This window comes from Podarcis pityusensis (genome assembly GCF_964106645.2).
Source record: "Podarcis pityusensis genome assembly, chromosome: 5".
In the NCBI taxonomy this organism is placed as follows: domain Eukaryota; kingdom Metazoa; phylum Chordata; class Lepidosauria; order Squamata; family Lacertidae; genus Podarcis; species Podarcis pityusensis.
Genome location: NC_138032.1, coordinates 5,502,885 through 5,530,220, shown reverse-complemented (window position 1 = coordinate 5,530,220; position 27,336 = coordinate 5,502,885). Strand labels below are relative to the sequence as shown.

Sequence of the window (27,336 nt, the reverse complement as noted above, 5' to 3'; positions counted from 1 at the left end):
CTTAGTCCAACTCCTACGTTGACCTGTTCAGCTTCTTTGTTGATCATGGTATGCAGATGCCTTCTAAAAAGTGTGAAGGAAGTGTTGGCTACTGTATAGGAGGGAAACGGGGAAATCTGCTCATTTTGGTTTCTCTGTTTCTTATTTTTCCAGTTGTAAGTTTCAGTTCTTCACATTTCTGGATTGGTTTGATTTTTTAAAAAAGTCCTCGTAAAAACTCACCGGTAAATGTCCTCAATTAAACACGTATTTCTATGCAATTCTGCCTAATCTTTCTGGTATGCTATTTTCACTTACGTTGAATTTTATGCACACTTCGTTTTAGTTATTCATTGCGTTTATATCCAGCTTTTTTCAAGGAACTTAAGGCAGTGTGCCTGGTTCTCCCCTCCTGATTCAGTCCCCCCAATAACCCTGAGAGATAGGTTGGGCTGATTGGCAGTGACTGGCCCCAGATCACCCAATGAACTTCATGACTGAGTTGGAATTTGAGCCCTGGACCTCCAGCCCCTACTCCAAGACTCTAACCACTACACCTTAGTATATGCGTTTTTGCAAAATTTGGAGAGGTGTGAATTTCCAGGGATGGTTGTACTTCGCTTCACATCCTGTTTTGGAAATTGCAAATTACATAGCACTGCTTTTAAACGTGAACAGAATCAGATTTCTTCCACATCTCCCTAGTCTGCCCAGTGGGGAAGCAGCTGAAGACAACTGAATGAACATTCTTACTATTGCCTTAGCAGCTGTTTTAGCAATTGTACACAAACAGACACATGCAAACACACAAGGAGTCTTGCAGCAGGAGGATTAATTGCTGCACAAAGTTGTTCATCAGAAACATGTGGCCTCAAGTGCCACAATAAATCCGCTGGTCTTCCAAGTGCCATAATAAGACACCTTTTTCATGTATTTGCAATTCCTTCGATTATAATTCCAAAACAATTTTCTAAATTTATGCTTTGGTTGTCAGTCTAATCTCTCGGAGTAGAAGGGTGTATGAGATGGGAAAGGCCTGTGTGGAAGGAACTTGGTCATGGCAGAAGGGAACCGGGTGGACAGAATGGAAGAGCTGGAGGCAGAGTTTCATCACCATTTGTTTTATCTTCAGAAGGCGTGAAGAACGAAATGCATCCCTGGAAAAGCTACAGCATGCGTAGGCAAACTAAGGCTCAGGGGCCGGATCCGGCCCAATCGCCTTCTAAATCCAGCCCGCAGGTGGTCCAGGAATCAGCATGTTTTTACATGAGTAGTGTGTCCTTTTATTTAAAAGGCATTTCTGGGTTATTTGTGGGGCATAGGAATTCGTTCAATATTTTTTCAAAATATAGTCCGCCCCCCCCCCCCCAAGGTCTGAGGGACAGTGGACCGGCCCCCTGCTGAAAAAGTTTGCTGACCCCTGAGCTACAGGCATAAATTCCAGGCCAGAAGCAATCTGTTGGCAAAGCGTGTTCTCCCTAGCAGAGAGCACGTGTTGCGGTTGGGAACAGGCCACCCTCCAGTGACTAGGCAAATTTAGTTGAATCCCGACCATTTAAATGGTTAAACTGGGTTGCTGGGGTGTTTTGATTGTTGCCAATTCGGAGGAGGGGTCAGAGTCTATATATACAGGGGCCAGACGTTGGCACGGCCTCTTGGCCGTTTTGCATCGGATCACATGGAGCACTTGGACAATCTTCTCATTGTCTGGTTACATTTCTTTATTTCTTTATTTTCCCCTTCTTTTAATCCTCTCTAGTCCCTTAAATAATTTAATTCCCCCCTTTTCCTGTTCAATTTCCCACCCCACCCCTTACCCTGCCCTGTAGGAAGATTCTCCCTGTAGCTGTGGCTTGCCTTTCCCAATAGTGAGAGAGCCCCCGTTAGGGGCTTTCTTTCGCAAAAAGGTTTCCCCCATTTCTCTTGTTGAAATTGTGGGGCTAGTCAGGGCTGTTCCCAACTTAGCTGGTATCACTTTCGTTTATAGTATCCCCGAAGGTTGGCTTTATGGCTCCCTGTGCCTCCAAGGACTATGAGCACTCTGTATATGCTCTTGAACTATGCTGTTTCTGAACAAGTTTATTTTCTTTAAGTTTGTTTTGCCCTGATAGTGGCGACTGCCATTTTAGAGATGAGCCATTGTGGCTTAGTGGCTAAAGTGCAGGACTAGGACCTGGGAGACAGGGTTCATATACCCCTCTTAGCCATTGTTATAACAAAACAAAACAAACTGCTCCTTATGGGCTATTCTGTTGCTGGGTAGTTCGGCCCATTTGTGATAAAAGAACTTTGGGTTTCTTGAAGGGGTGCTTCCCTCTAAAAGGGCAAGCAGGGGTACCTGGACAAGCTGTGGGCTAGCTCAACTCTGCTATTTCACTGGAAACATTTATGCCTGGCCTAGCAGGTGATCCTAGGGCTTTGCCCTAGAATTCGATGGCCTGGAAGCGTTTCCGGCCTCAATAGTGTCCCCATGTGGTCCATGAAGCATTGGTTTCACTGGGTCAGCGGATAGTGCCGGTAATGCCTAGGTTGCAGGATTGGTCCCTGTATGGGACAGCTGCATGCTCCCCCATTGCTCTACCTGGACACTTAAGTCCTTTTGGTGGTTACCTCACTGCGAGGGATGTAACGGGCGCCATGTTTGCAATATGCAACTGGGAGAAAGCACCTTTGCGTGCGTTGCAGAGCACGGGGCTGCAATTGCATTGCATTGCTAGGAGATTTGCAGTTGCATTGCACGGAGGGTGTGTGCATTGCATGGAGGGTGTGTGTGCATTGCACGGAGTGTGTAGCTGCATTGCACGGAGTTTGTTGTCTCATTGAACAGAGGGTGTGCAGTGCACGGAGTGTGTAGTTGCATTGCATGGAGTGTAGTTGCATTGCATGAAGGGTGTGTGCATTGCAGGGAGTGTGTAGCTGCATTGCATGGAGGGTGTAGTTGTATTGCACAGAGTGTGTTGTTTTGTTTTGTTTTTGCATTGCACGGAGTGTGTGTGCATTGCACGGAATATGTAGTTGCATTGAACAGAGGGTGTGCAGTGCACGGAGTGTGTAGTTGCATTGCATGGAGTGTAGTTGCATTGCATGAAGGGTGTGTGCATTGCAGGGAGTGTGTTTTGCATTGCATGGGGTGTGTAGTTGCATTGCACGGAGGGTTTGTGTGTGCATTGCACGGAGTGTGTAGTTGCATTGCACAGAGCGTGCTTTTTGCATTGCACGGAGTGTGTAGTTGCATTGCATGGAGAGTGTGTGCACTGCACGGAGTGTGTTTTTTGCATTGCACAGAGTGTGTGTCTGAAAAGGAAGCTGGCTTGGCGGCAGCTTGGTTGGGACTTCTTTAGGGGTTCTGGCCAGCATCGGCCCTGTAAATTTACATATCATGATGGCAGCACAAGATGCCCCCTGCCCAAGCGGGGGCTGGAAGCTGGCAAGCAATAGCTCAATACCTTTTGCCCATATTCCCATTTTATTTAGGGATCCAGTTGGATATCGTTGCTAAAACATACCACTTCGCTATGGAGAAGCTGTCTGCCTTGAAGGAAGTTAATTTGTAATACTTCCTCTGTAGCAAGTGATGCTTCATCAGATCCGATCTTGCTGGGTCACTTAACTAATCTTCCCACTAGGCCAGGCTGCCTAGATTTCACCCCTCTCATATCCAAGAATCTCCTGAGGAGTCTGCTCATTCTCCAGAGAGGAGGAGGCGTGTTCTGGTCTCTACTTATTCTGCTCCAGCACCAAGTCAGTCAGTCAGTCAGTGTCGGAGAGGGAGAGAGACTGAGTCTTAGAGATCATGTGTAGAGATAAGGTTGCTGCTAAGGGCAGCTGCAGACACTCAGTGCAGTGCAGCATTTATTTATACTTAGACCTATTAAGCTCTGTATATAGTTTGTATAGTTGTAGATAGAATAAAGAAGATATTCTACAGAGCTGCTCTCCGAGTTGTTTATATACTCTGCTAGACTCTGCTGTACTCTGCTGTGCGACGACTGTCTTTTTGTTGGAGTGAATCCGGTGCTCACAACTCTAAGCTGTGAGTCCATAGCACTTTGACTTGTTCCTGTGCAGAAGGTGGTCTCTGGAAGTGCTACCCAGCTCGCCTAGCCCAGTTGGGGCTGAAGTGGATGAGTCCAGTTGGTGGCACTGGCTCAAGGGCGATGCTGACAGAGGTCCCCTTACCTTTGTGTATGCCTACCAAGTGTGGTGAAGGCAGATATCAGGCGATGGTAGCAATTCCTGAATGTATGCAATAGTAGTTCGCCATGGCAGGATACCTTGAACCCGCTCAGGGATTTTCAGGTTCATGCTGGTGCTGCTGGATCTTTGCCCTTTGGTTTTTATTTCAAGGGCTGCTGGTGTGCAAAGCTAGGGCCTCAAGCCTGGTGTGGTGAGGCAATCATGTGACATAACTTTTCTTGAGTTTTCCCCATTGTAGTAGCAGTTCACGTGGCCCGAGGAGTTCAGTGACCATCGGATCTGCTTTTGGTCTGATAACCAGGTAGTGGTGAGCGTCTTGGCAAAACAGTCCTCATGCTGTAGCACAGTCTCTGCCCCTCCGCTCATGCTTTCGAGCTGCGCCACTTAAGGTTTAATATTGTGCTTTCTACTCTCCAAATTACGCTGACACTATCCGGTTTTCAGATGAAGCGCTTCAGATCCTGGGCTCCAGACTCAGCTATTGCCAGACTTTTCCAGACCTGTGGCATTATGACAACAATTAGTAATTTCATAGAGCGGCAGCTTCCATTTCCCCTTCTGCTTTTACCTCTTATGGGAAGGCTTGGATGGATTTCTTAGCCTTAAGCTGGCAGTTCTCGGCCATTCAGAAGAATTGGCCCCCATCCTCTGAGCAGATCCTGCAGTATTTGGTCCACCTGCTGCAGATTGGGCATGCGGTTATAACTATCCGAATTCAGTCCGCTGCAATGTCTGTTACATTGAAGCTTTATTTTTCAGAGACCCTTGTATAAAGTTTGCAGTGCGCAGGGCCTTGGAAGGTTGGAATAGGCTCCAACCTCATAGGACAGTGGGCAGGAAGTCAGTCACTTTTTACCTATGCAGTATCTGCAACAAGTTAAAACTTGTCTGCGGGTTAAAGATCAAGGTGAGACTCCTTTCAGTAGTCCATTGCATTTTCGCACTGAGGGTTGGGAAAATGGTTGTTGGAGCCAGCACGGGGCTGAGAGTCTGGAGGCTTATTGCTTCAGGACTTTTCCTTATCCTTTGGAGCTTGTCATTAGAGTTGGTAACTCTAAAACAGACTTAGTGGGCAGGAGTGCCACAATCAGGCTTCCCGCCACAGGTGAGGAGGGCCCTTGCCCGGTTATGGATAACAGAATATTTGGCTTTTTATTCCCTGGGGGCTGGCCCGCTCCTAGTGCATGAAAATGGGTTCCCGTTAGCCCGGCATCAATGTGCTTACGTCGTGCACCAGTTATTACAGCCTGCGGCTTGCTTACCGCTGAACACTCCTCATTCCTTACGATTAGGTGCTGCTGCAAAGGCTGCACACTGGGGGCCTGTCAGTAGACAGGATTGTGAATACGGGTCATTGGAAGTCTGACGCTGACAAAGGTTATATCAGGAAGTGTCACAATGATGTCTGTGCTGATGCTTGTCTGTTATTTCCTCTTTTTTCATAGGAGCAGCTGTGCACATTTGAGCCACAGCATTGTACACTAGGCTGGCAAGCATGTTGACGAGTTTGGACTGGGGCGCCATCTCAGTCTTCCTGCCCATGTGAACATATACTGGATGTCCAGATGGGGAATGCTTTGGGAGGAGATCCTTCCTTTGGTGCGGTCGAGTGTGACCTGTGCAGGTCCTCCCGCAGTGCTGGTGGTACAGCTGGGCGAGAATGTTTGCGGTCTTCCTCCAGCATAAGTTTGCATTCCTGCATGCAAGAGGGCTTGGATTGAGTTGATGGCAGCTCTCCCTGGACTCAAAATAATTTAAGGCATTGGTTCAAGGTGGTTTGGAGGGGGGGTTGGAGCACCTGTCCCCTCCAATGCGCAAAGATGTTCTATTAAGGGAATCCAAGGATTCGCCATGCTTTTGTCGACCCCTTTTGAGGGGTAGGGCCATGCAAGAGTCCCTGGGAGCATTTGGGGTGAGCTTGAGTCTGATCCTGGTTCATTGCTCCCCCATGCTGTTTACTGGAACTGACGATATGGTGGGGCCCAGTCGTCAGTGCTGCCCTGCTGAGGTCAGGTGCAGCTAGTCGGGAACCAATGCCTAGACAAACTACCACCGAGCAGGCCAGAAAGCATGTTAATAAGGCGGTGGATAATAGAATAAAATAAATAAAGTAAATAAAATAACAAATAAAATAAAATAGGTCCTTGCTTTAGGTGGTTCTGTAATATTGCACCCTCCTAATTTTCTTCAAGGCTATTGCCCTCTTTAGGGCAGATGGGGTGCATCTTTCCCCTATGGGGAACGACACCTGGCGGGATGCGATTGCCTTGGGATTCATTGCTCCCCCACAATGTTTGCTGGTACTGACGATATGGTGGGGCCCAGTCGTCAGTGCTGCCCTGCTGAGGTCAGGTGCAGCTAGTTGGGAACCAATGCCTAGACAAACGTACCACCAAGAAGGCCGGAAAGCATGTTAATAAGGCAGTGGAAATAAAATACAGGTCGTTGGAAATCGAATGCATTCAAAGATTATGTTCGTTAACATTATTGGTGTCTTACAAATTTTGCTTGTTTTATCTTATCAGGTTTAGCGGTGACCCGCGTTTGGATTGTGGGGCACAGTATCGTCCATTGGGCTGGCGTCGCAGCACGGCAATCTGGATTGGGTCCAGATTCCGGCTTTCCTCCACATAATCGCTTGTCTTGGCTGTCCAGATGTGGGATGCGCTGGTCGGAGTTCCTGCCAAGTATCCGGAGGCAGTTGCCCCTGGAGGGGCCGCCAGCTGCTATTGTGGTGCAGCTTGGTGAGAACGACCTGGTGCCCATGGACTGTTTGTCACTACGTGCTGCAATTTTGGGTGACCTGGAGACGCTGCGTGCAATGGTGCCGACAGCGAAAAATTTTTGGTCAAAGCTTTTGCAACGCTGCGTTTGGAAGGGCAGTCGTTGCCCGGCTGCCACTGAAAGGGCCAGAAAACGCATCAATTCTGCTGTGGTCAAAAAAGTTTTGGAGCTGGGTGGCGATGCAATTTCCCACCCCGAGATTCTTTTTGAGAGGCCATCCTTTTTCCGAGCTGATGGCATGCACCTTTCCGCTTCAGGGAATGAGGCTTGGATTGGTGCGGTGGTGACCAAGCTGAGGTCTTGGTTGGGGCTGTGAGTGGTTTGGCGGTGAGCTGAGGGCTCCATGGCGGTTAGGCATTGGTTAAATTGGTGCTTGGAGGGGTAAGTGCCTACCCCTCCAAATGATGCGAATGGGAATTCCGTTAAAGGAAATCCAGGGGCTTGCCATTCTTTCGTCCTTGTCCCCGGAGTCGGACTTGGGCCGTGCAAGCCCCACAGGAACATGAGGGTGAGAAGTAATGGTCTGGTGCCCAGCTTTATTTCTCACCCAATACTTGTTTCCCACGCTGGCTTCCGCTGGTGTCCGGAAGGCCAGCTCTGTCCCTGAGGGCAAGGACAGATAGTCATAACCAATGCCTAAGCAACCACTCACATTTTTGTATTGAATAAAGTTGTGGCCAAAATTATGCCAAAAACCTTAAACAAAAATTGATGTGTAAAGTGTGAATTATTGGGGGGCTACTGTGACTCAACACGCAAAGCGTGTTCTCCCTAGCAGAGAGCACGTGTTGCGGTTGGGAACAGGCCACCCTCCAGTGACTAGGCAAATTTAGTTGAATCCCGACCATTTAAATGGTTAAACTGGGTTGCTGGGGTGTTTTGATTGTTGCCAATTCGGAGGAGGGGTCAGAGTCTATATATACAGGGGCCAGACGTTGGCACGGCCTCTTGGCCATTTTGCATCGGATCACCCGCCCTCCCTCCCTTGTTTAAGGGGGGTATTGAAGGATTGCTTGACCTTGCTATGCCTGTCATGGGGTCGTTCGCCTTGGTGCGAGGGCCTGGTAGGAATTTTGCCATCTGGCTGATTGGCTGGTGCCATTTGGTTTTTGCCTACTGCGTAGCAAATCATCACAACTTGTAAGGTTGGCGGTTAGGCATTGGTTAAATTGGTGCTTGGAGGGGTAAGTGCCTACCCCTCCAAATGATGCGAATGGGAATTCCGTTAAAGGAAATCCAGGGGCTTGCCATTCTTTCGTCCTTGTCCCCGGAGTCGGACTTGGGCCGTGCAAGCCCCACAGGAACATGAGGGTGAGAAGTAATGGTCTGGTGCCCAGCTTTATTTCTCACCCAATACTTGTTTCCCACGCTGGCTTCCGCTGGTGTCCGGAAGGCCAGCTCTGTCCCTGAGGGCAAGGACAGATAGTCATAACCAATGCCTAAGCAACCACTCACATTTTTGTATTGAATAAAGTTGTGGCCAAAATTATGCCAAAAACCTTAAACAAAAATTGATGTGTAAAGTGTGAATTATTGGGGGGCTACTGTGACTCAACACGCAACTGATAATCTGATAATGTCAGCATGCATGTAGTCAGGTGCCATTGGCTACAGGCTGGTTTTATGACTCAATTTGCTTCTATTAATTTACTGTTGAGTCTCACTAATTGATTTGTTCATAGAACTGACTGGTTTTAAATGTTTAGGTGTTTGAATGTTTTTTGTGTGATTGTTCATGTTGGATGTTTGAATGCAACTCAGCTTGCAGAAGAGGGGTTCCGCGTGGGATAAAACAGACAGTGGACTCAGCTACATTAGTAAAGAAACAGCCATTTGAATGTGCTATAAACATGCAATACCAGATGGTGCCAGAGAGCAGGAAATTTTAAAATGCAATTTTCCATAGAGATTTTTTTTAATTTTGTTATAACGATCTAATTTCTGACTTATTTATAGTGGGGGTTTTTTCTGTGTCTAGATCCACCCTATAATAGGGCCTCCCGGATTATCTCTATATCTTTAACCTCTTGAACTGACCTATCTATCTCTTTGATTCCCGACCGATATGCCTTAGTTTGCATAAGGTTTGACAACTTCTTCCTCATCATCCTCATTGCTATTCATCATTATTAATATTATTTCTCTGGCACCAGCTGTCTCTCATTTTCCTGGGCCCCTACAAAGCTGCACTTCAAAACATATTGGTTCAGCTATTTGATACCAATAAAATAGACGTCATTTGTGACCTGTGCTCAGTTACTCAGTGGAATATACCCATCAGATCTGGGTTGCAGAGTGATGCGTGAAGAGCTTTGGCTTTTTGTTAAAATGTTTTTTAAAGAGGCTCAGGACAGTGCCATAACCTTGGCAAAAACTTGGTAAAAACTTATACTGCCTGCCATGAATCTAATTTATGCCAAAGGACTTATGTCTGCTATATACGCACTACTGTAGGAATGCTAAGTTACATCCTCATATCATGGCTGGCTGGACCACACAGCCCTGGCAGGAATACCCAGCCCAGTGAAAACCAGTTGCCACAGGGAAAGATCTCACCTGGCCCTAAAATACTGCTCTCAGTGGAAAACCAGGTTGTTACTTGGCACATCTCTTTTGACTATTTAAATGATAGGTGCCCAAAACGAAAACGAGGGAAAAGTCACTCAAGTAGGTTATTAGATATTTCAGTGATTATTGTAAAAAAGAAAAGAAAAGAGGGGGGCATTTTGTTTGAATTGTGTGAATGTTTCATTGTTTCTGTTCTCAGTTTTAGTAATTTCATCTGATGTTGGTGGATACTGTGATTATTTGCAGTTTCCTGAGACTGTAATACATTTCTTTGTCTTCCAGTAAAGTAAGTTAGATAAATCAGATATTATTATTATGATTATTTCATTGCTTTCCAAATGAAAAGTGGGCAATGAGTCCATAAAGTACACAAACGTAAAAGCTATTAACAGCAAATGCACCAAGGAAGTTTGACAAAAGACAGATTTTTTACCCAAGAAGTGCTCATCCAGCCATACTTTTTACATCTGCAGTTGATGCACCAGGGAAACGTCAACCAAATGTGTCAGCTTTCATCTTTAAATTAATTCGTAACTTTAATCGCTCCTAGACTGATCTGACATATTCAGGCGAGGGAGGACTTTCATAAACTTTCCATAAAACAAGTTTCCGAACATGTTATGACGCAGGAAAAGTGCCTGCCTGGAGCAGTTCAGAGACAGGATCTGAAATCAGTGTGGGGAGGGGGGGGGAGGCCCTGAAATTCAGGCACAGCAAATGAGATGCACTCACACCCACGGGAAAGAGCGCAAGGCGCCCGACTCGTGCCTCTCTGCAACTTAGAGTCATGGAAATGCCGGCACTAAGTTCCATTTTCCTCCTCCTCCTCTTCTGCCTCCTGATTGTCCAGTTTGTGAAGCTGCAATGGAGAAAACGACAATTCCCTCCAGGACCAACGCCTCTCCCCTTTATCGGATGCCTATGGCAGGTGAAGTTTTTCAACGTCACTCGTGAGAGCCTGACCAAGGTACCGGTATCTGTTTCCCAGCAGTTTGATTGGCCGACAGGATATTAGGCGAGGAACGGGCAGTAGCAAAGGGAGCTTAATGGCCAGTGGGTTGATAAAAGGAGATTGATAGGAGAAGGGTGGTCAAGCTCAGTGGTCAAGCATCCGTTGTTCATGCAGATGGTCCTTGCTTCAATCGCCAGCATCTGATGGTAGTCTTCTCTCTCTAAAACCCTAAAAATCACCTGCAAGTCACTATGGACAAGTCACTGGATGCACCAATAGTCTGACTCATCTTAGGGCTTCTTCTAAGTGTGGTGTAGTGGTTAAGAGCGGTAGTCTCCTAATCTGGGGAACCGGGTTCGCGTCTCCGCTCCTCCACATGCAGCTGCTGGGTGACCTTGGGCCAGTCACACTTCTTTGAAGTCTCTCAGCCCCACTCACCTCACAGAGTGTTTGTTGTGGGGGAGGAAGGGAAAGGAGAATGTGAGCCGCTTTGAGACTCCTTAAAGGGAGTGAAAGGCGGGATATCAAATCCAAACTCTTCTTCTTCTTCTTCTTCTGATGCTCTGAGTTTTGGAACTTTGGATATGCTAAAGTCTTGGTTGTCAAATGATTTTTTAATACTGGGGTCTCTGTGGCCACAGCCCCCTCATTTTCAAATTAGGGTATCGGCCTTTCTTTAGGATGATTACTTTTTGGCGGGGGAGGGTTGGCCAGCATGCTCTGTTAAAAGTCTCTGCGTTTTAAAATTTGGAAATTTAGAAATGAATTCTTGCTGCAACGCATCGTAAAAGCAACTGTACCTTCTGGATTCATGCTCAAGTTGGAATTCTGTATTCTTTATCTGTCAGAAGAAGGCTGATCAATCAAAACATGTCTGATACTGGCTTTGCACAATGTTTGTTTTCATGAGATTCTGCATGTTATTTCCAGTTTGTCAGTGGCATAGCATATGAAGATGAATCTATTGGCCATTAGGCTAGGATACTGATTTTAGTAAGTTAGAATCTTAAAGTTGTATTTTGCATGCCATAGATTTATATTTTACTTATAGGCTACCTTGACTTTTCTTTCTATCCATAAAGTCCATAAAGTATGTTTAGCCTGGAAAAGAGGACAGTGAGAGGAGATATGAGAGCCATCTTTATACATATATATATATATATATATATATATATATATATATATATATATATATGGCTGTCACATGGAAGAGGGAGCATGCTTGTTTTCTCCTGCCCTCCAGAGCAGGACCAGAACCAATGGCTTCAAGTTACAAGAAAGGAGATTCTGACTAAACGTTTGGCAAAAACTTTCTGACAGTGAGTGCTGTTCAGCACAAGAGGTGGTAGGCTCTCCTTCCTTGGAGGTTTTTAAACAGAGGTTGGATGGCCATCTGTCATAGATGGCTTAGCTGAGAGTCCTGCATTGTAGGGGGTTGGACTAGATGACCTTGGGGTCCCTTCCAGTTCTAAGATTCTATGATTCTACTGCATGCAAAAATAGGTTTATTAGGAGAAATTCCCTCTAAAATGCTGAGTGATTTTTCATGAGGATTCAAAAGCAAAATTTCAAATTGCTGCAGAAATGTGGAGGGTTGGATTTAAGACTGAGAAAGTGAGAAAGTGAGAGATGCCCAAACTCTCAGATTCACCCATCGCTGTCTGCCACTGAGGTTCAGCCCATCTCCTCTTTGGAGCCGATTGCAATGTGAAGCAATCAGCAAGGTTTATTGAGCCCCTTGTGAGCTCCAATGGCTTTAGAAGGTTGCAAGGAGGGCAAAGTGGCCTCACTCTGCCCAGGGAGCCCTGCCAGGCACCAACCTTGCCATTGATTAGTCACCAAGCAAAGACCTCTTTGTTTTCCTGGCCAGCGATATAATACTGTATTGCTGTTTTTAATGTGTTTAGATGGTTTTGTTATGGCATTTCTAGACACTTCACTGCAAAAAACCCCCAAAACTTTGGAGCTTTTAAAATTGGGAAGCGATGCATGAATTTAATGAACTTAGCCCAACCCAAAACTAAGAACAGAATTGCTCAAAGGTTGGGTGTGGTTTTTATTTGCCTGAGCGTCCCTGGTGTTTTCCTACAGGTGGCAAAATCCTACGGGGACATCTATACTGTATGGTTTGGTCCTCACCCTGTGGTAGTTCTGGATGGGTTCCAAGCTGTGAAAGACGGTCTCACCACCCACCCAGAAGATGTTGTTGGCCGGCCAGTAGTCCCGTTTTTTAGAGCTCTGGCAAACAATAAAGGTAAGGCTGTCTCACTTGCGTAGGAACCACAGGGTCATGTTGTTCCCATAGTAGAATTGAAGGAGTGGCTCTGTGGTTTTAGTGGAGTTCCTCTTTAGTACACTTTGGTTATAAAGTGCTCAAAAACCTATTGCTTATGAAATCAACTGGCTGCTTCACACGGTGCAAATCTTGGCTTAGCAAGATCCCACAAGCTCCTCAGCTTCCAGATCCCTTTTGCATTATATTTGGGGAAACTGTTTTGCAAAGATTTCCACCCAAATGCTGATGAATTTTCACAAGGACTTAATTCCAATCCCCTCCTACAAATTGATGCTCAAGGCAGCTTATGGCATGAAATATCATGTATGATCATGATAGAATTAGCCATAAACAATAAATAAAATGTTTTTTGTAAAATCATAAGATATAAAACAAATATACACAAAAAATAATATCAATAAGAGCAACAACCCCCTCCAAGCAATACCCCAGCTCAAGTGCCTGTTCATTAGCTTCAGTTTTTGTAGCTGGAGTCAGTCTAGCATCAATCCATCCATCCGTCAGTCCTTCAGGGCTCTGCCCTCCCAGCACAGCTGGAAGAAGGTCTTCCAGGGCTCACAGCCAATATACTTTTTGGCCTCTTTAGCAGCCTCAGCTTTTGTAGCTGGAGTCAGGGTCTATGCTAGTCAACGTCCTGGAATTGGAAACAGGGCTTTGGTGGCAACCTCCTAGCATAATAAGGGTTTGGATTCTGTGCTCTGAATGCAAATAACGGGTCACTGCAGCAGTCCACAGCCGACTTTCAATGCCTCCAGGTATCTTGCTGTCAACGGGCAGTACATGGAAGCACCAGAGGAAGTTCTCGCTGATGACTCTGAAGACATTGGGGCTGGGGAAGAGGACGTTGGAGTACCAGATCCAAGATGAAGCTTATCACCTGGTGGAGAACCTTAGGAGCACTAAAGGTACGGCACAGCTCAGGGTTGGGGGGAGAATGTGCCCTTTAATTTATTTTCCACTCCTCCATCAAATGGCCATCCGTTTAAATCTGGTCCCCCTAAATGGCACATGCCTCCCTGATATTCCAGGGGATTTCACTCACCTGAGCGTCAAATCAAACAGCGTCCTCGATTACCTGTTGGTCTCCAGTGATCTACTTAAGTGTATTTCCACCTTTAAGATCGAGAATGTACAATCTAGTGATCATCTTCCCCTGGTAGCCAAGCTTTCCCTGAACTGGCAGTCGGAGGCCCATAGACATGCGACCCAGATGGTAACCAACGAATCTCTCCAAGTAAGAGGAATCAAATGGTCGGAGACCCAGGCTCAAAGGTATCAGGAATTCTTTCAAAAAGAAATCCTCGGGCCCCATTCCAACATAGGCTCTGCCTCAGATGAGCATAGCATAGTGTTGAAACGCTTCCACCATCATACGACTGATCTTACGTCCTTCTTCAGGTTACCACCCAAAATATTAAATCGAAACGAGTATACTTACGGTGCCCCCTGGTATAATTCTCAGTGCAAACAAGCAAGACAGCGCCTTCGTGCTATATATAATGTATATAAGACCTCTGATGCATCTACTCTGCCAGCTAGTTATGCACAAGCCAAGCAAGTTTACAAACGCACGCAGAAAACTGCCAAACGTGAGTGGCAACAAAATCGCTGGCAGGCCTTGATTACTGCTTCAAAGCCACACAGATCCAGGGAATTCTGGTCTTTGATTAATAGAAGGGCGAGGAAATACCCAAGGGCTGTCATCCCAGCACCGACATGGGAATTGTTCCTGAAGAAATGTTTCTCACAGGCAGATGCCCCCTCCGACCATCTGATGCATCTGTTTTCCCACCTACCTATTTGGCCTCCCACCGATCCTGACGAAATAGCTAAGCTAATAGCCCAGCTGAAACCGGGCAAAGCCCCAGGGCCCGACCTGATCCCTGCTGAAGCCATCAAACTACACCCAAAATGGTGGGCTGGCATCTTGGCCAAAACCTTCGACGCAATCAACGCTTCCGGTCTCATCCCCAAAATATGGAAGGAGGCCATTATAGTACCAATTCATAAAAAAGGTTCTCCAATGGAGCCGGAAAACTACCGCAACATCAGCCTCCTCTCGATCATAGGGAAAATTTATGCCAGCTTTTTGCTGACTAAACTATCGCGATGGGTAGATGAGACTAACCAGATTGGCCATGAACAAGCAGGGTTCAGAACTAAACGTTCTACAACTGATCATGCGATAGTTCTTTACCATCTGGCATGGAAGTACTCCTCCCCTCCCCGGGGCTACCTTTGTGCTGCCTTCTTAGATCTAAAGGCAGCCTTTGACAGCGCTCCTAGAAATATTCTTTGGGAGAAACTTGCGAAACAGGGCATCGATAGAAGACTCCTATGGCTTATAAGTCAGCTCCACGAAGGTACCCATGCCAGAGTGAGACTTACTCCTGCGGGCGACCTCACAAATTCGATACCAATAAACAAGGGAGTGCGCCAAGGATGTATATTGGCTCCCTGCCTATTCAACCTATTCATCAGCGACATGCGAGCACCCCTAGTCAACTCATCTCCAAGTACACACGCGCCTAGACTAGCGGATTACCGCTGTCCACTCCTTTTATATGCGGACGATGCGGTAATTCTATCTTATACACGTGTTGGACTAACCAGAGCTCTGAAGATCTTTGCCACGTATTGTCAACTCAACCAATTAACCATCAACCATGTTAAATCTAAGATTCTGATTTTCGCCAGAAGTCGGAGATTATACGAATGGAAGCTTGGCGGAGCAAAAATAGAGCAAGTCCTAAAATTTCAATACCTAGGAGTTATTTTTCAATACAATTTGGGGTGGAAAGCACAAATTCAACACCTACTTAATAAGGCCAAAACTCTGTCATATGCGCTCCTCCGTTTTTTCTTTTCGGATGGAGCTTTGCATGTTCCCTCGGCCCTAAAGGTGTTCAAGGCAAAAGTGGTTACCGCGCTTGCCTATGCTGCCCCGCTCTGGGCCGTGATGACAGATCTTGCTCCTCTTGAGACTCTGCAAAACCAATTCCTACGTCGGATCCTAATGCTCCCCCTGTGCGTAAGTAACGCAGCCATGCGACTAGAATTGAAGATCGCATCCCTAGAAACTTGCCTGTGGAAGCAAGTCTTCAGTTATTGGTTATCATTGTGGCATAGATTACCAGACCATTACCTTGTCCAATGCTTATGGCGAGATGAATTCTCCAGCCTTTGGACTAGTAGAATTCATGCCAAACTCCTGAGTTACGGAATCTCTCCCTTAGATTCCCTAAAACTAGATCAAATCACTGCTCAAAGACTGATCCGCCAAAGACTGGATGACATCGATTTACAGCGAAATTATACGCTGGGGGGAGGTGTTTGTTCGCCCCAGAACATTGGTATTACTTTAACTTACTGCGTTCCATCATACCTCTCCTCCCTTTCGACTGTTGCCCATAGGCTGGCCTTCACCAAAGCGAGGTTTAACGTTTTTCCCTCCAATGTCCTGAGACATAGATTCTCAAAGGGCCAAGCCTCCGCCATGTGCGAATGTGATAAGGAGACGCCGGAGTCGCTTCAGCACATTATGTTCTCTTGCCCCTTGTTCAACGGGCCACGGGCAAATTTGTTGGGATCAATCATGCAGAAACTAGAGGGTACCCCACCAAAATTCCACCTTGCCCAAATCTTGCAGGATAAGGATACCCATACGACCCTGAAAGTGGCTAGGTTTCTGGTCGCTGTCCTTACCCAAAAGCGTTGCCAAGGAGCACTACAAGCTAATTAAGGCGCAGTATGTCATTCCATCTCATAGTATTTTATTGTTACAGTGGTGTTTTAGCAGCTGTTTTTACCCACGTGCACAAGCTGTTATTTATGTCTTGTTTTTATCTGTATGGGCCTATGGCCGTAATAAATATTATTATTATTATTATTATTTATTTTCCAGTCCAGAACCCTGTTTTCTTCTTATGCTCTCATTAATTTCAGCAACCTAAATCTAAGAGCAACCTCAGGAAGTTTTAAGGTTCCTCTTAGTTTCGATTGCATCTTAGATGGAACATGCATTTATTCATGTTTTATGTCTGTGCTAATAGGCATCTGATTTGACCAGTGGTTGCAAGCCATAAATATTGATTAAAAGAGGAGACGAAAACACCAAACAAAATACCTTTGGCTGGAGACCAAGGGAAAACCATCAGGTTTTTGGAATCGTGCAGCCATGATATTTTTTTCCAAACCTTGTATGAAGAACTGTAATAGATACTTGCAGTGCTCCCCCTCCCTTAAAAATGTTTAGGAGCACCCTCATACTGCCCCTCAATGAGGCCAAACTTAGATTCACAAAATGTTTAGGGGTACGCATACCCCTGCGTCCCCCCAGAAAAAAGCACTGGATACTTGTATTTATTGCGATTATAGCCCAGCTTCCTTCCAAGGACCTCAAGGCAGGATACACTGATCTTCCTTACCCCTAACCATTTTTACCTTCACAACAACCCTGGGAGGTAGGTTAGGATGAGAGAGAGTGATATATGAAAGTCAACCAGTGAGCTTCAAGGCTGAGAGGGTGTGTGAGTCTGGATCTATTAAATCTTAGTTTCATACTCTAACTGCTGCCCCATGCTGGCTCTTCAGATCTGCATCCTGGGTTGGCTGAGTGCAAAGGCCATGGCTGATTCCTCAGATTAAACCAGAAAAGTGTCCCAATGTCTCTGTTGCCACATTACTCAATGAGAGAATTTCAGCATCAAAATATTTTGGTCTTGTTGGGTTGAAATCACGACAGACGAGTGGTAGGTGTCAAAGGAGAGGCGTCTGCCGGGGCAAGCCCCGGGAACTCTCTTTTATTGAATATTACAAACATTGCCACAGGTGTGCTTGTGGCTGATTGGTTGATACAAACACAAAGCATCTTGTTGCTGATTGGTTAACATAGGTACAAGGCGGGAATAACATATAACATCAATCACTGATAGATTAAAGACTGGGAACGGAGCTGGAACTAGACAGGCATGAAACCTCCTAATTAAATTATAACTAAAGATTGATATTGAAGGAACATAACATGAAGGAATACAACAATCACGTTCCGTAGATGTGGTCAGCAATGCATTAAGGACAGGTCAGGATACACTGTTTCATGAACTCAATGGGAACTGTTCAGAACATTCTCAGACTCTTGTGCAGAAGCAAAAACTTCCCAGAATGTAAGAGAGAAAAGAAGCAATAGTTCTAAAAGCAAGACTTTCCCACAATGCCACAGTTATGTGCAGTAAGAGAACTGCAGAAAGAAAAACTTCCCTTCATGGTCTTGCAAGGCAATTAAGGTATCCCAGGAATCAAACGATGCCGCTTCACATTGAAATAATAAGCATGGGTGAGATAAGAACTTCTTGATATCTCAGACTTGTAACATGAAAGAAACGCTTCTCTTTTACTTCTGAATTTAAATTTTCTACAGTTCTGAAATCACATCCCGGCCCACACTGGGGCTTTTCTTCTGCAGTATCTCCCACACCACCTGTTGCCAACACACACTTTGGCTATTTTTGTTTATGGTTACATCTCACCCAAAAATAATATATTTATAAAGACCAGCCAAAAAATTACAAAATAACCAGCTGTGTAGGAATTATCTTGGGGTCAGATCCTGCATTGCTGGCTGACTATTTTGTAACTTTTGGGCTAGCTTATTGAGTTGTTTTTGTTTTTATTATGTATTTTGTGTATATTGTGATTTTGTAGTGTAGCTACCCTGAGACCTGCAGGTATAGGTCGGTATACAAATTTAATTAATTAATTATGTCATGGATTTTTGTGTTTTTATCTTGTAAACTGCCCTGTGATGCTTGGATGAAAGGCTGTATGGAAATTTAATCAACAACAACAATAATAATGAATAACAACAAATAAATTTTCCTAAAGCAGCCCCACCCACCCTGGACAAAAACCAAACAAAAAACAACTTATCTAACAACAGGAAACAAAGTGTGGTGGAAATATGAAGAAAAGGGAGTTTAGGTGCTTCCGCACTAAAAGATGGAGTTCTTACAAATGTATAATGTAGCTCCCGTAGCAGTGCCATCTCTACAGATCAAACTGATTGATTAGGCATATATTGGGTAAGGCGATCTCTCAGGTGCCAAGTTGTTAAGGGCTTTATATACTAACAGAAACGCATTGATCTTGGCTGGGTAGCAAATCAGCAGCCATTGCAGGTCTCTGAGCACAGATGTCATACACTGACAAGGCCTCGCTCCTGGCAGCAATTGTGTTGCAGCATACATGCGTTGGAATAACCAATGCATGAACTACTTTGTCCAAGCTTTCCCAGTCCAGGAACAGTCATAACTAACGTACTCATTTCAGTTGGTAAAAGGCATTTCTAGCCACGACAACTATCTGAGCCTCCCGTGACCAAGCTGGATCCAGAAACTCATGGGAATTGTAGTCCCAAACATATGGAGGACACCAGGTGGGCAAAGGTTGGTTGTAGCTTCTTCTGCTACATTGAAAGGATTGGCTCACAAATGGGCACTTGATGATTCCATTTGTAGGGAAACCCATGAATCCGTCCTTCGCTCTGACCCTTGCCGTTTCCAACGTGATTTGCGCCGTGGTGTTTGGGCATCGCTTCTCTACCGAGGACAAAAAGTTTCACGAGCTCCTGGAAGCAATGGAGGCCATATTCAAATTTGCTGGCAGTCTCGGTCACAACGTAAGCAAGCCGCTATTTTGCTTTGCTTTTCAATATTTCCTTTCCCGAAAGGAACAGCAGTAAAAGGTTTCACTTTTGCTAGACAGTTTGTGGTGAGGGAAGAATTTCCTTAGAAAATAAATACAATCATATTTATTATGATATTTAACAATTACAATATCCCCCAACAATTATGATAATTAAGTTTGAAGGCCCAAGGAGTCCAGAAAGTTTTTGTTTTTATTAAATGCATGTAAGTGAACTTGAAGATGAGCTAGAAATCTTTCAAAGTTCTACCCCAAACCAAACTTAATTCATGTTCTGTTCACACGTCAATTATGGGAAGTATTTTCTGGTGCAGTTCAGAAATTATTGAACTATTTCATACCCTTCAAGTGTCCTGATAAAATTGGGACATCCTAATTTTTCTCATGAGAGCATGGTGCCCATTTTGGGCACCACAATCTCAGGGCCACACTCTCGCATAGGTCACATGACTTGCCCTGGAAGACCTGCACCCAGTTTTTCACCTCAGTGTGTTGGAGGGTATCCTATTTCAGCCTACTACCTAAAAGGTCTTCTGAAGCATCTAGGCCTCAACCAGCCCTATAGTTGAAAGAGTGTGGCAGGCCTCTCTAGGGAGGGATTTCTAACGAAGGCTTAGCTCCTTATAGCTGTCACCTAAGCCTCTTCAGGGCTTTCCCAGATGACCTGAACATTTCTTGAGAAGGTTCATATAGAGATAAGCGATCCCATGGTTGCCTTGGACATGAAGAAGCTGCCTCACACTGAGTCAGACCTCGGTTCCAGCTAGTATTGTCCACACCGACTCTCCAGGGTTGCAGATGTGGAGACATTGCCAGACCTACCTGGAGATGACAAGGATTGAACCTGTCCCCTTCTGTGCACAGGACAGGTGCTCTAATACAGCGCAGCAACTTTCTCCGCACCTCCATCTGTTCATGTCTCTTTCCCCAGATTTATAATGTCGTGCCCTGGCTTATGAAGTGTATCCCAGGGCCTCACAAGAAGGCCTTGACCGCCCGAGACTTTGTGTGTTCGTTCATAAGGAAGGAGATCAACAAGCACCAGATTGCAGGACTCCCAGATGACCCTCAAGATTTCATTTATAGTTACCTTGCTCAGATAGAGAAAGTAAGTAGCTTCTTTGTTCATGACCAGAACCGCTCAGGATGTGCTGTCCTCATCCTCTTCTCCATAATTTGAGCAATTGCTCCATCCCCAATTAGAATTTGTATTTTTCTTCCTGCTGGGAAATGCTCCTTTATGAATGTTTAGCTGCAAGCCCTTGGAAATTTACAGCTGCAAGGGTGTCATTAGGTGTGTCCGTTTTTCTATTTCTTCTCTTCTGCAGACGAAAGACCAGCCCAAACCAGCCTACGATGAAAGTAACATGATCCAGTGTATATTTGACCTCTTCTTGGGTGGAACAGAGACATCCAGCACCACTCTCTACTGGGGAGTTCTGTATATGGTGCTTTATCCAGATATCCAAGGTGAGATGGTGTAACGCTGCACCACTTTTGAATTGTGCAAATGATGTTCAACTGCTGCGTCTTCTGAATGACGCGGAAGAAAGCAAAACGTTGTCTTTCATGCCAACCAACTATTGTGTTGGGATGAATTTGCTAAAAAGTTTTGCATGTGCTTTTTTTTGTGCGTGTAAATAAGTGAATGTGTTTGGATTCCACTCAGCGAACATCCAGAAGGAGATTGACGCGGTTGTGGCTCCCGGTCAAATGATCAGCGGTGAGGATCGCAAGAAGCTGCCCTACACCAACGCCGTGATCCATGAGGTCCAGCGCTTCAGCAACATCATCGCGGTTGGGTTGCCCAGGTTATGTGTGAAGGACACCAAGATTCGACAGTTTACCATTAAGAGGGTAAGTGAACCTCCACTGCCCACCTCCCCCGCTTCCTTCAAATGTCTAAGAAAACGCTGCAGTGGTTTATCAGATACCACTTTTAGTTCTACAATCGAAGGAAAGCTGGCCATGTTTCTTCTTGGGCAGGAAATAACATTCTGCCCACCGTACATCTAAAGCACATGGTTTCCCCCAGAGAATCAGGGGAACTGTAGTTTACTCACAATGAAGCTACAGCCCCCCACACCCTCAATAAACTGCAGTGTGCAGAATTCTGTGGGGGAAGCCATCTTCTCTAAATGTGCTGTACAAGTATGGTGTCCACACAGCCTTTGTGTCTTTCCCCAACGCAGAAGATGTTGCACCATCCCTGAGAGGTGAAGATGCTCAGAGCATTATCTCTGGCCAACAAGAGGCCAACTGAGTGTCTCTTTGCCAGAGCCCTCTGCTTCTCCAGTTTGGTAGCGAATCATGCAATTATTTGAGAGAGGGGTTTTACTGAACTGAGAGCTGAGTGTATGATCTGCTTCCCTGGAGCAAGGCAGGACTGAATCTCTGACTCTTTCTTTCCAGGGCACCATGATCTTTCCAAACATGGCTTCTGCCTTGTACGATCCCAAAGAATGGGCGACGCCCGAAAGCTTCAACCCCAACCACTTCCTTGACAAGGACGGAAATTTTGTTTGTCCAGAAGCCTTCATTCCATTTTCTTTAGGTAGATGAAAAGGCTGGAGACAAAATCTTGGTGGTTTCCTTGAGGGTTTTGCTTTGCATTGTTGGGAGCTGAAAGACATAGTAGCACGCCTAAGGCTGCCCAAGGAGTATATGAAGAACATAAGAAGAGCTTTACTTGATCAGGCCAATGGCCCATCTAGTCCAGCATTCTGTTCTCACAGTGGCCAACCAGATGCCTGTGAGATGCCTTCAAGCAGGATTCAAACCAAGAGCCCTCTCCTCTCCCGTGGTTTCCAGCAACTGGTATTCAGAAGCATTGCTGCCTCTCCAGCTATGGAGACAAGCTACCATGGCTAGTAGGAATACATATTTTCTTAGGAGTGGCTCATTTTCATAGAAACACAGGGGGCTGCCTTGTCTACCCTGGCAGTGTCTTTCCAGGGTTTCAGATGTGGGGCAGGGAAGGAGGACCTTCTAAGCCAGGCATAGGCAAACTCGGCCCTCCAGATGTTTTGGGACTACAACTCCCATCATCCCTAGCTAACAGGACCAGTGGTCAGGGATGATGGGAGTTGTAGTCCCAAAACATCTGGAGGGCCGAGTTTCACACTAATGAGCGGTTAGCTTCAGGCCCTCAGCAGCAGCAGAGGGTGGTGGGGTTTTGTGTCAATACTGAGCAAAAGGGTTGTGAAAGATCTAGACACTATTTTTCTGAGAAAGGTATGCCCTGCTTTTCAACTTAAGAGTTCTCCAAATGGCAATGGATGTGACTTTATTGGGACCTAGTTGGCCACTGTGAGAACAGACTAGATGGGTCCCCCTTTTCCTGATCCAACAGCAGAGCTTTCCTTATGTCCTTACGGTGCACAGTCTGACTTCATCTCTCTCCTTCTCCTACAGGGCAGCGAGTGTGCTTGGGAGATCACCTGGCCAAGACGGAGATGTTTCTTTTCTTCTCCAACCTCCTACAGGCGTTCACTTTCCACTTGGCGGAAGGGTCAAAAGATGTCAACACAGAGCCTGTTTTGGGGGGCACTTTGCAGCCTCACTACTTTGAGATCTGCGCTATCCCTCGATAGGCCCGGCATCTCGTGTCTTTGGAAATCTGTTTAGGAAAAATTGCAAGGTGGAAACATGCTGTACTGTTAACCCAACGCCGCTGTCTTCTGGTGTGGGGTTGCGTAGCTTCTTCAGAGTCCTGAGAATCAAAACTTTTGTCGTGAGACAAGAAATAAGTTTCTAGACCTCCTGACTGCAAAGGAAAAGCTTGAAAATACACAACAATACCTGTGAATAAGGTCTGAGTGCAGTGGTTCCCAAAGTGGTTCCCACAGGGTCAGGGGCATTACTGGGGGGTGGGGCAGCTAAGAGACTTTGAAAAGCTGGGGTCACTGGTTCAAGTTCATCCTTTTTGTAGAATTTATTAGATGAAACATTTTAAACTGGATTTTGAATAAATGTGAAGTTAATTGTTACTGTTTTGAATTTTATTGTGTTATTATCTTCCTTAGCGGGTTTGTGCAAACCGCTATAATGAATAATCCTTTTTACAGGGTAGGGCCAGCCAGGGCACTGGGAATGAGTTTATGGAACCAAGAAGGTGGGTGTCACTGTCTAGAAACATTTGGGGAATTACTGGTCTAAGGTATGACTTCAACATTACGCAGCTCTTTTTATTCTTGTCTTTTGGCCATAGGCACCCTAACTGGGCGTTAGGGTATCTCTCTTCTGACCTTACCTGACATCATGCCCGGCCTCAATGAACACTGCTCCAGCCTTCTATTCAAAAAGGTGCAGAAAACACCCACAAAGACGGAAGATCTTAATCAGTTAAAAATTTCCTCCTGTGTCGCTTAGTTTTCTGCTTTGCTTTCTTTTTTGCACAGAGAATTACTTTCCTACTCTGTTCTGCTGCTGGATGCTGCATAGCAGTCGTATCTGGGACAGACTTGTTTCTGTTCATGCTCTGATGAGGTCTCTTGGCAACACCAGTTCATTAACACCAAGTCATGGCTCACAACCATTTTCTTCTTCTTCCACATAGTTAGGCCAGCCACAAGATCATTTTTTGCTGGTGTTAGTGTGGGTGTGTTAAAAGCATTGCCTCTGAATACCAGTTGCTAGGAATCACAAGGGAGAGAACACACCCTTTAAATGAATACTATTTTACTTTCATTTGATTGCAACCCCTTGTTTTTCTCTAACCTTCTTCATCTTGAAACATGAAGAACTAAGTTCTCCCTGCCAAGGAGAGAAGTGCTTTCGACAACCCCCACCCCCCCTTTTTTGAAGAATAGTCTTGAATCAGAATTCCAGAGTTAGAACCTTTAGGCTTGTGTATGTCAGCACAGGGCGGGGGAACCTGTGCTGTAGTGATCAGGTGGGATTGCTATGAGGAATTATAACAAATATAGAGTAAGCCATCTGTGTCAGCAATGAAAGCATTGCGTTGACTGGGTTTAAACTATTTTGATATGATTCTTGATCAATCCACACCTCAGCATCCCTGTTCCATTTCTCTTTCTTGACAAGTCACGTACACAACCCAGTACACAACCCAGTTGCTTCGCCAGGCAGGCATCCTGGGTCATCAAAGACAGTGGGCGGTTTCTTTGATGTAGCTTTTCTGATATGTTAATCTTAGGATGTTAATCTTAGGGCCAGGAAACAGGTTTCACATAAAGGTGATAATGATCGCTGTCCTCCTGGCCGTCCTTCTTATCATGTATATTGCTTGTTTATCACCTCCCGGGGTTGCCAAATGCACTCCTTTGTAGTTCTGTTTTATTTACCCCATGCTTAATTAGTTTTGGTAGTTTAACTTTGTCCGCAGGTGGGGTTTGTTGAAATGCTCAGAAGAAATCTGATTGGTTCTTACAAACACTCTGTAAAAAGTTCTTTTGTGAATAAAACGACCTGGGCCGAGGGGCAGGGAGAGATTATTATACGCACCCTTCCCAGAGTCTTGCTGGTTCAAGCCTCTGTATGTATTCTTATTAATCAGAGTTCAATCCTTCCTTTGCTTTGGGAATGCCTCACCCCCCCAGAGAACACTGGGCTTCTGCTCCCATCACCCCTGACCATTGGCCCTGCTGGCTGGGGCTGATGGGAGCTGGGAGTCCAGCAATTTCAGAGGTGCCACTGGTTCCAGGTTCCTGGCCCTTTCCCCCTAGCCCACCCAGTTCCTTGCCCCATCTGAAGCAGAACATTGGAGCTCTCCAGGGTGCTGAACTCTTGCTGCTCAGCACAGGGCAGTGGAACCTGAAATTACCGGACTAAAGTTCCCATCGTCCCCAACTATTGACCCTGCTTGCTGAGGCTGATGGGAGTTGAAGCCCAGCAACATTGGGATGGCCACCATACCCCTCATCTCAAATTATCTCCTAAATGCAGATGTGTGCACACAGACAAGCACTTTCTATGCTGAAGTAATCCACCATACAGTTTACAGTAATTAAAACTGGTATACTTTTGGGAGGATTGCAGCATGTGGTGTGTGTTTGAATGGAATGTGATTTTTTGAAAAGAAGGTCAGGTTACTGGATAAATCAGAGAATGAAAGCCATGGGACATAGAAGTACGTTAAGTTATTAGGTCAGTGGTTTTACTTTCTGGGAACACTTTCCAGGTGAATTTGTCTCCTGAGAAGCCCAAGGTTGCAGAAGATTTTGAGATGCATTCATGAGTGCACTTTTTGTTCCCATAAGGCTTTGGGCACTTCATGCTGGCTGGAGCTGATAGAAGCTTGGGTCCCAAAACATCTGGGATGCCATAGGCTCCATGCTCTTGATCTAGAGGACGGATGGGAGAGGAAAGCACAACGCTGGATTTTCAGCCCCTGGTTTCTAAGAGGTCATTTTATTTTATTTTATTTTATTTTATTTTATTTCATTTCATTTTATTATTACATGGGGTTATATTGAGCATAGTCCTAAGTCACTGGTTCCATCAGGGCAAGGATTTCTCCTTGCATAATGGAACATTCCCCCTTCTTCAAGCCCTGTGTGTCTCCTAAGTCTGTTCTGGAGTTTTCACCAAAGCCTTTAAGCAAATGTTGGGATGGCGCAAGTCATGAAAATGGATATTTTGGGGGTACATACAAAGGCATGAGAACAAACACAGATGTGAATATTTTATGCATACTCTTACAAAAATTGCAAACGGCTGTGGAAATGGGGCAGACTGACATTATGACCGGAAAATTGAGAAACTGAGAGATAGAAATTGATAGCGCCCCCCACCCCACAAAACCCCCCTCTAAGCTTACAGAAACTGCTTTTGTTCCAACTTCACAACCAAAATATAAGATGACAGCAAACTGAACACTAGCTCAGGTTTCGGTCTTGCCCCTTCCCCCAGACATCTGGTTAATTCTTGGGCTTTTATTTTTTTAAACTGTCTTACTTTACTGTGTTCATTTGTTCTTTTGTTACCCTGTTGATTAAAAAGAAGGACCTTTTGTTTTTGTACAAATGCAAAAGTACTCCAGAGATTTTTGTATGTCCAGATGGCAAATGAAAGTTCTTGGTGACGTCATGGCTTCTCAGCTCTGTGAACAACTGGCCTCTGTTCCAGGGTGTCCAATAAGGTATTGAATCATTTCGTTTTATCATTAAGTCCTGGAGATGCTTCCCAAAGCATTCAGCTGTCACAATAAGTAACTGCTTGCATGAGCAGAACAACCTCCACCTGTGCAATGGGGATTCCCTGCTCTTCTCCCAAAAACACTGCCCCCTAAATATATTCAAGTTTTCCCACCCCAGCCTTTCAGAACAGACCTGAGGGTGGTGCAGGGTGTCACATGGGGGGAGAGCAGATGGGAGGGAGTCCCATTTTGGAAGTGGAAGTTGCACAACTATTTAGTAGAATACTGCTCAAAGTGTACCCTCCAATGCCAGAGCAAGACCTCCACTGAAGTTATTATAATTTGCGGTTTCCCAACAGAAATTACACCCACACCCACACCCACACCCACACCCACCTCTATTAACTTACATATAAAATAGTAGATATTTTCTCTCCTGAGACCTCATATAGCAATACAGTGCTGCCTCGGGTTACATACGCTTCAGGTTACAGACTCCGCTAACCCAGAAATAGTGCTTCGGGTTAAGAACTTTGCTTCAGGATGAGAACAGAAATCATGCGGCAGGTGCGCAGCAGCAGCAGGAGGCCCCATTAGCTAAAGTGGTGCTTCAGGTTAAGAACAGTTTCAGGTTAAGAACGGACCTCCGGAACGAATTAAGTACTTAACCCGAGGTACCACTGTATAAAATAAATTATAATCAACAGAATGCATATGTTCAGGTAGGTAGCCGTGTTAGTCTGACGCAGTCGAAATAAA

The 27,336-nt window shown here is 45.4% G+C and overlaps 1 protein-coding gene across 1 annotated transcript; it reads left to right on the top strand.

The window, feature by feature from the left end:
- The first annotated feature begins 10,218 nt into the window (after positions 1-10,218).
- On the top strand, positions 10,219-25,480 carry LOC308478395 (cytochrome P450 2J6-like). The gene is made up of 9 exons (XM_081008086.1): positions 10,219-10,495; positions 12,572-12,734; positions 13,532-13,681; positions 19,292-19,452; positions 20,410-20,586; positions 20,807-20,948; positions 21,148-21,335; positions 21,891-22,032; positions 22,893-25,480. The coding sequence occupies exons 1-9, from the start codon at positions 10,316-10,318 to the stop codon at positions 23,069-23,071; spliced, it is 1,482 nt and encodes a 493-aa protein (XP_080864212.1). The 5' UTR covers positions 10,219-10,315; the 3' UTR covers positions 23,072-25,480.
- Positions 25,481-27,336: the final 1,856 nt, after the last annotated feature.

Excerpts from the sequence above, each read along its gene's own strand:
- LOC308478395 (XM_081008086.1), top strand. The coding sequence starts at position 10,316 with ATGGAAATGCCGGCACTAAGTTCCATTTTCCTCCTCCTCCTCTTCTGC. Across the intron at positions 20,949-21,147 it reads GCTTTATCCAGATATCCAAG|CGAACATCCAGAAGGAGATT; the intron begins GTGAGATGGTGT and ends GATTCCACTCAG. Across the intron at positions 22,033-22,892 it reads CTTCATTCCATTTTCTTTAG|GGCAGCGAGTGTGCTTGGGA; the intron begins GTAGATGAAAAG and ends CTTCTCCTACAG.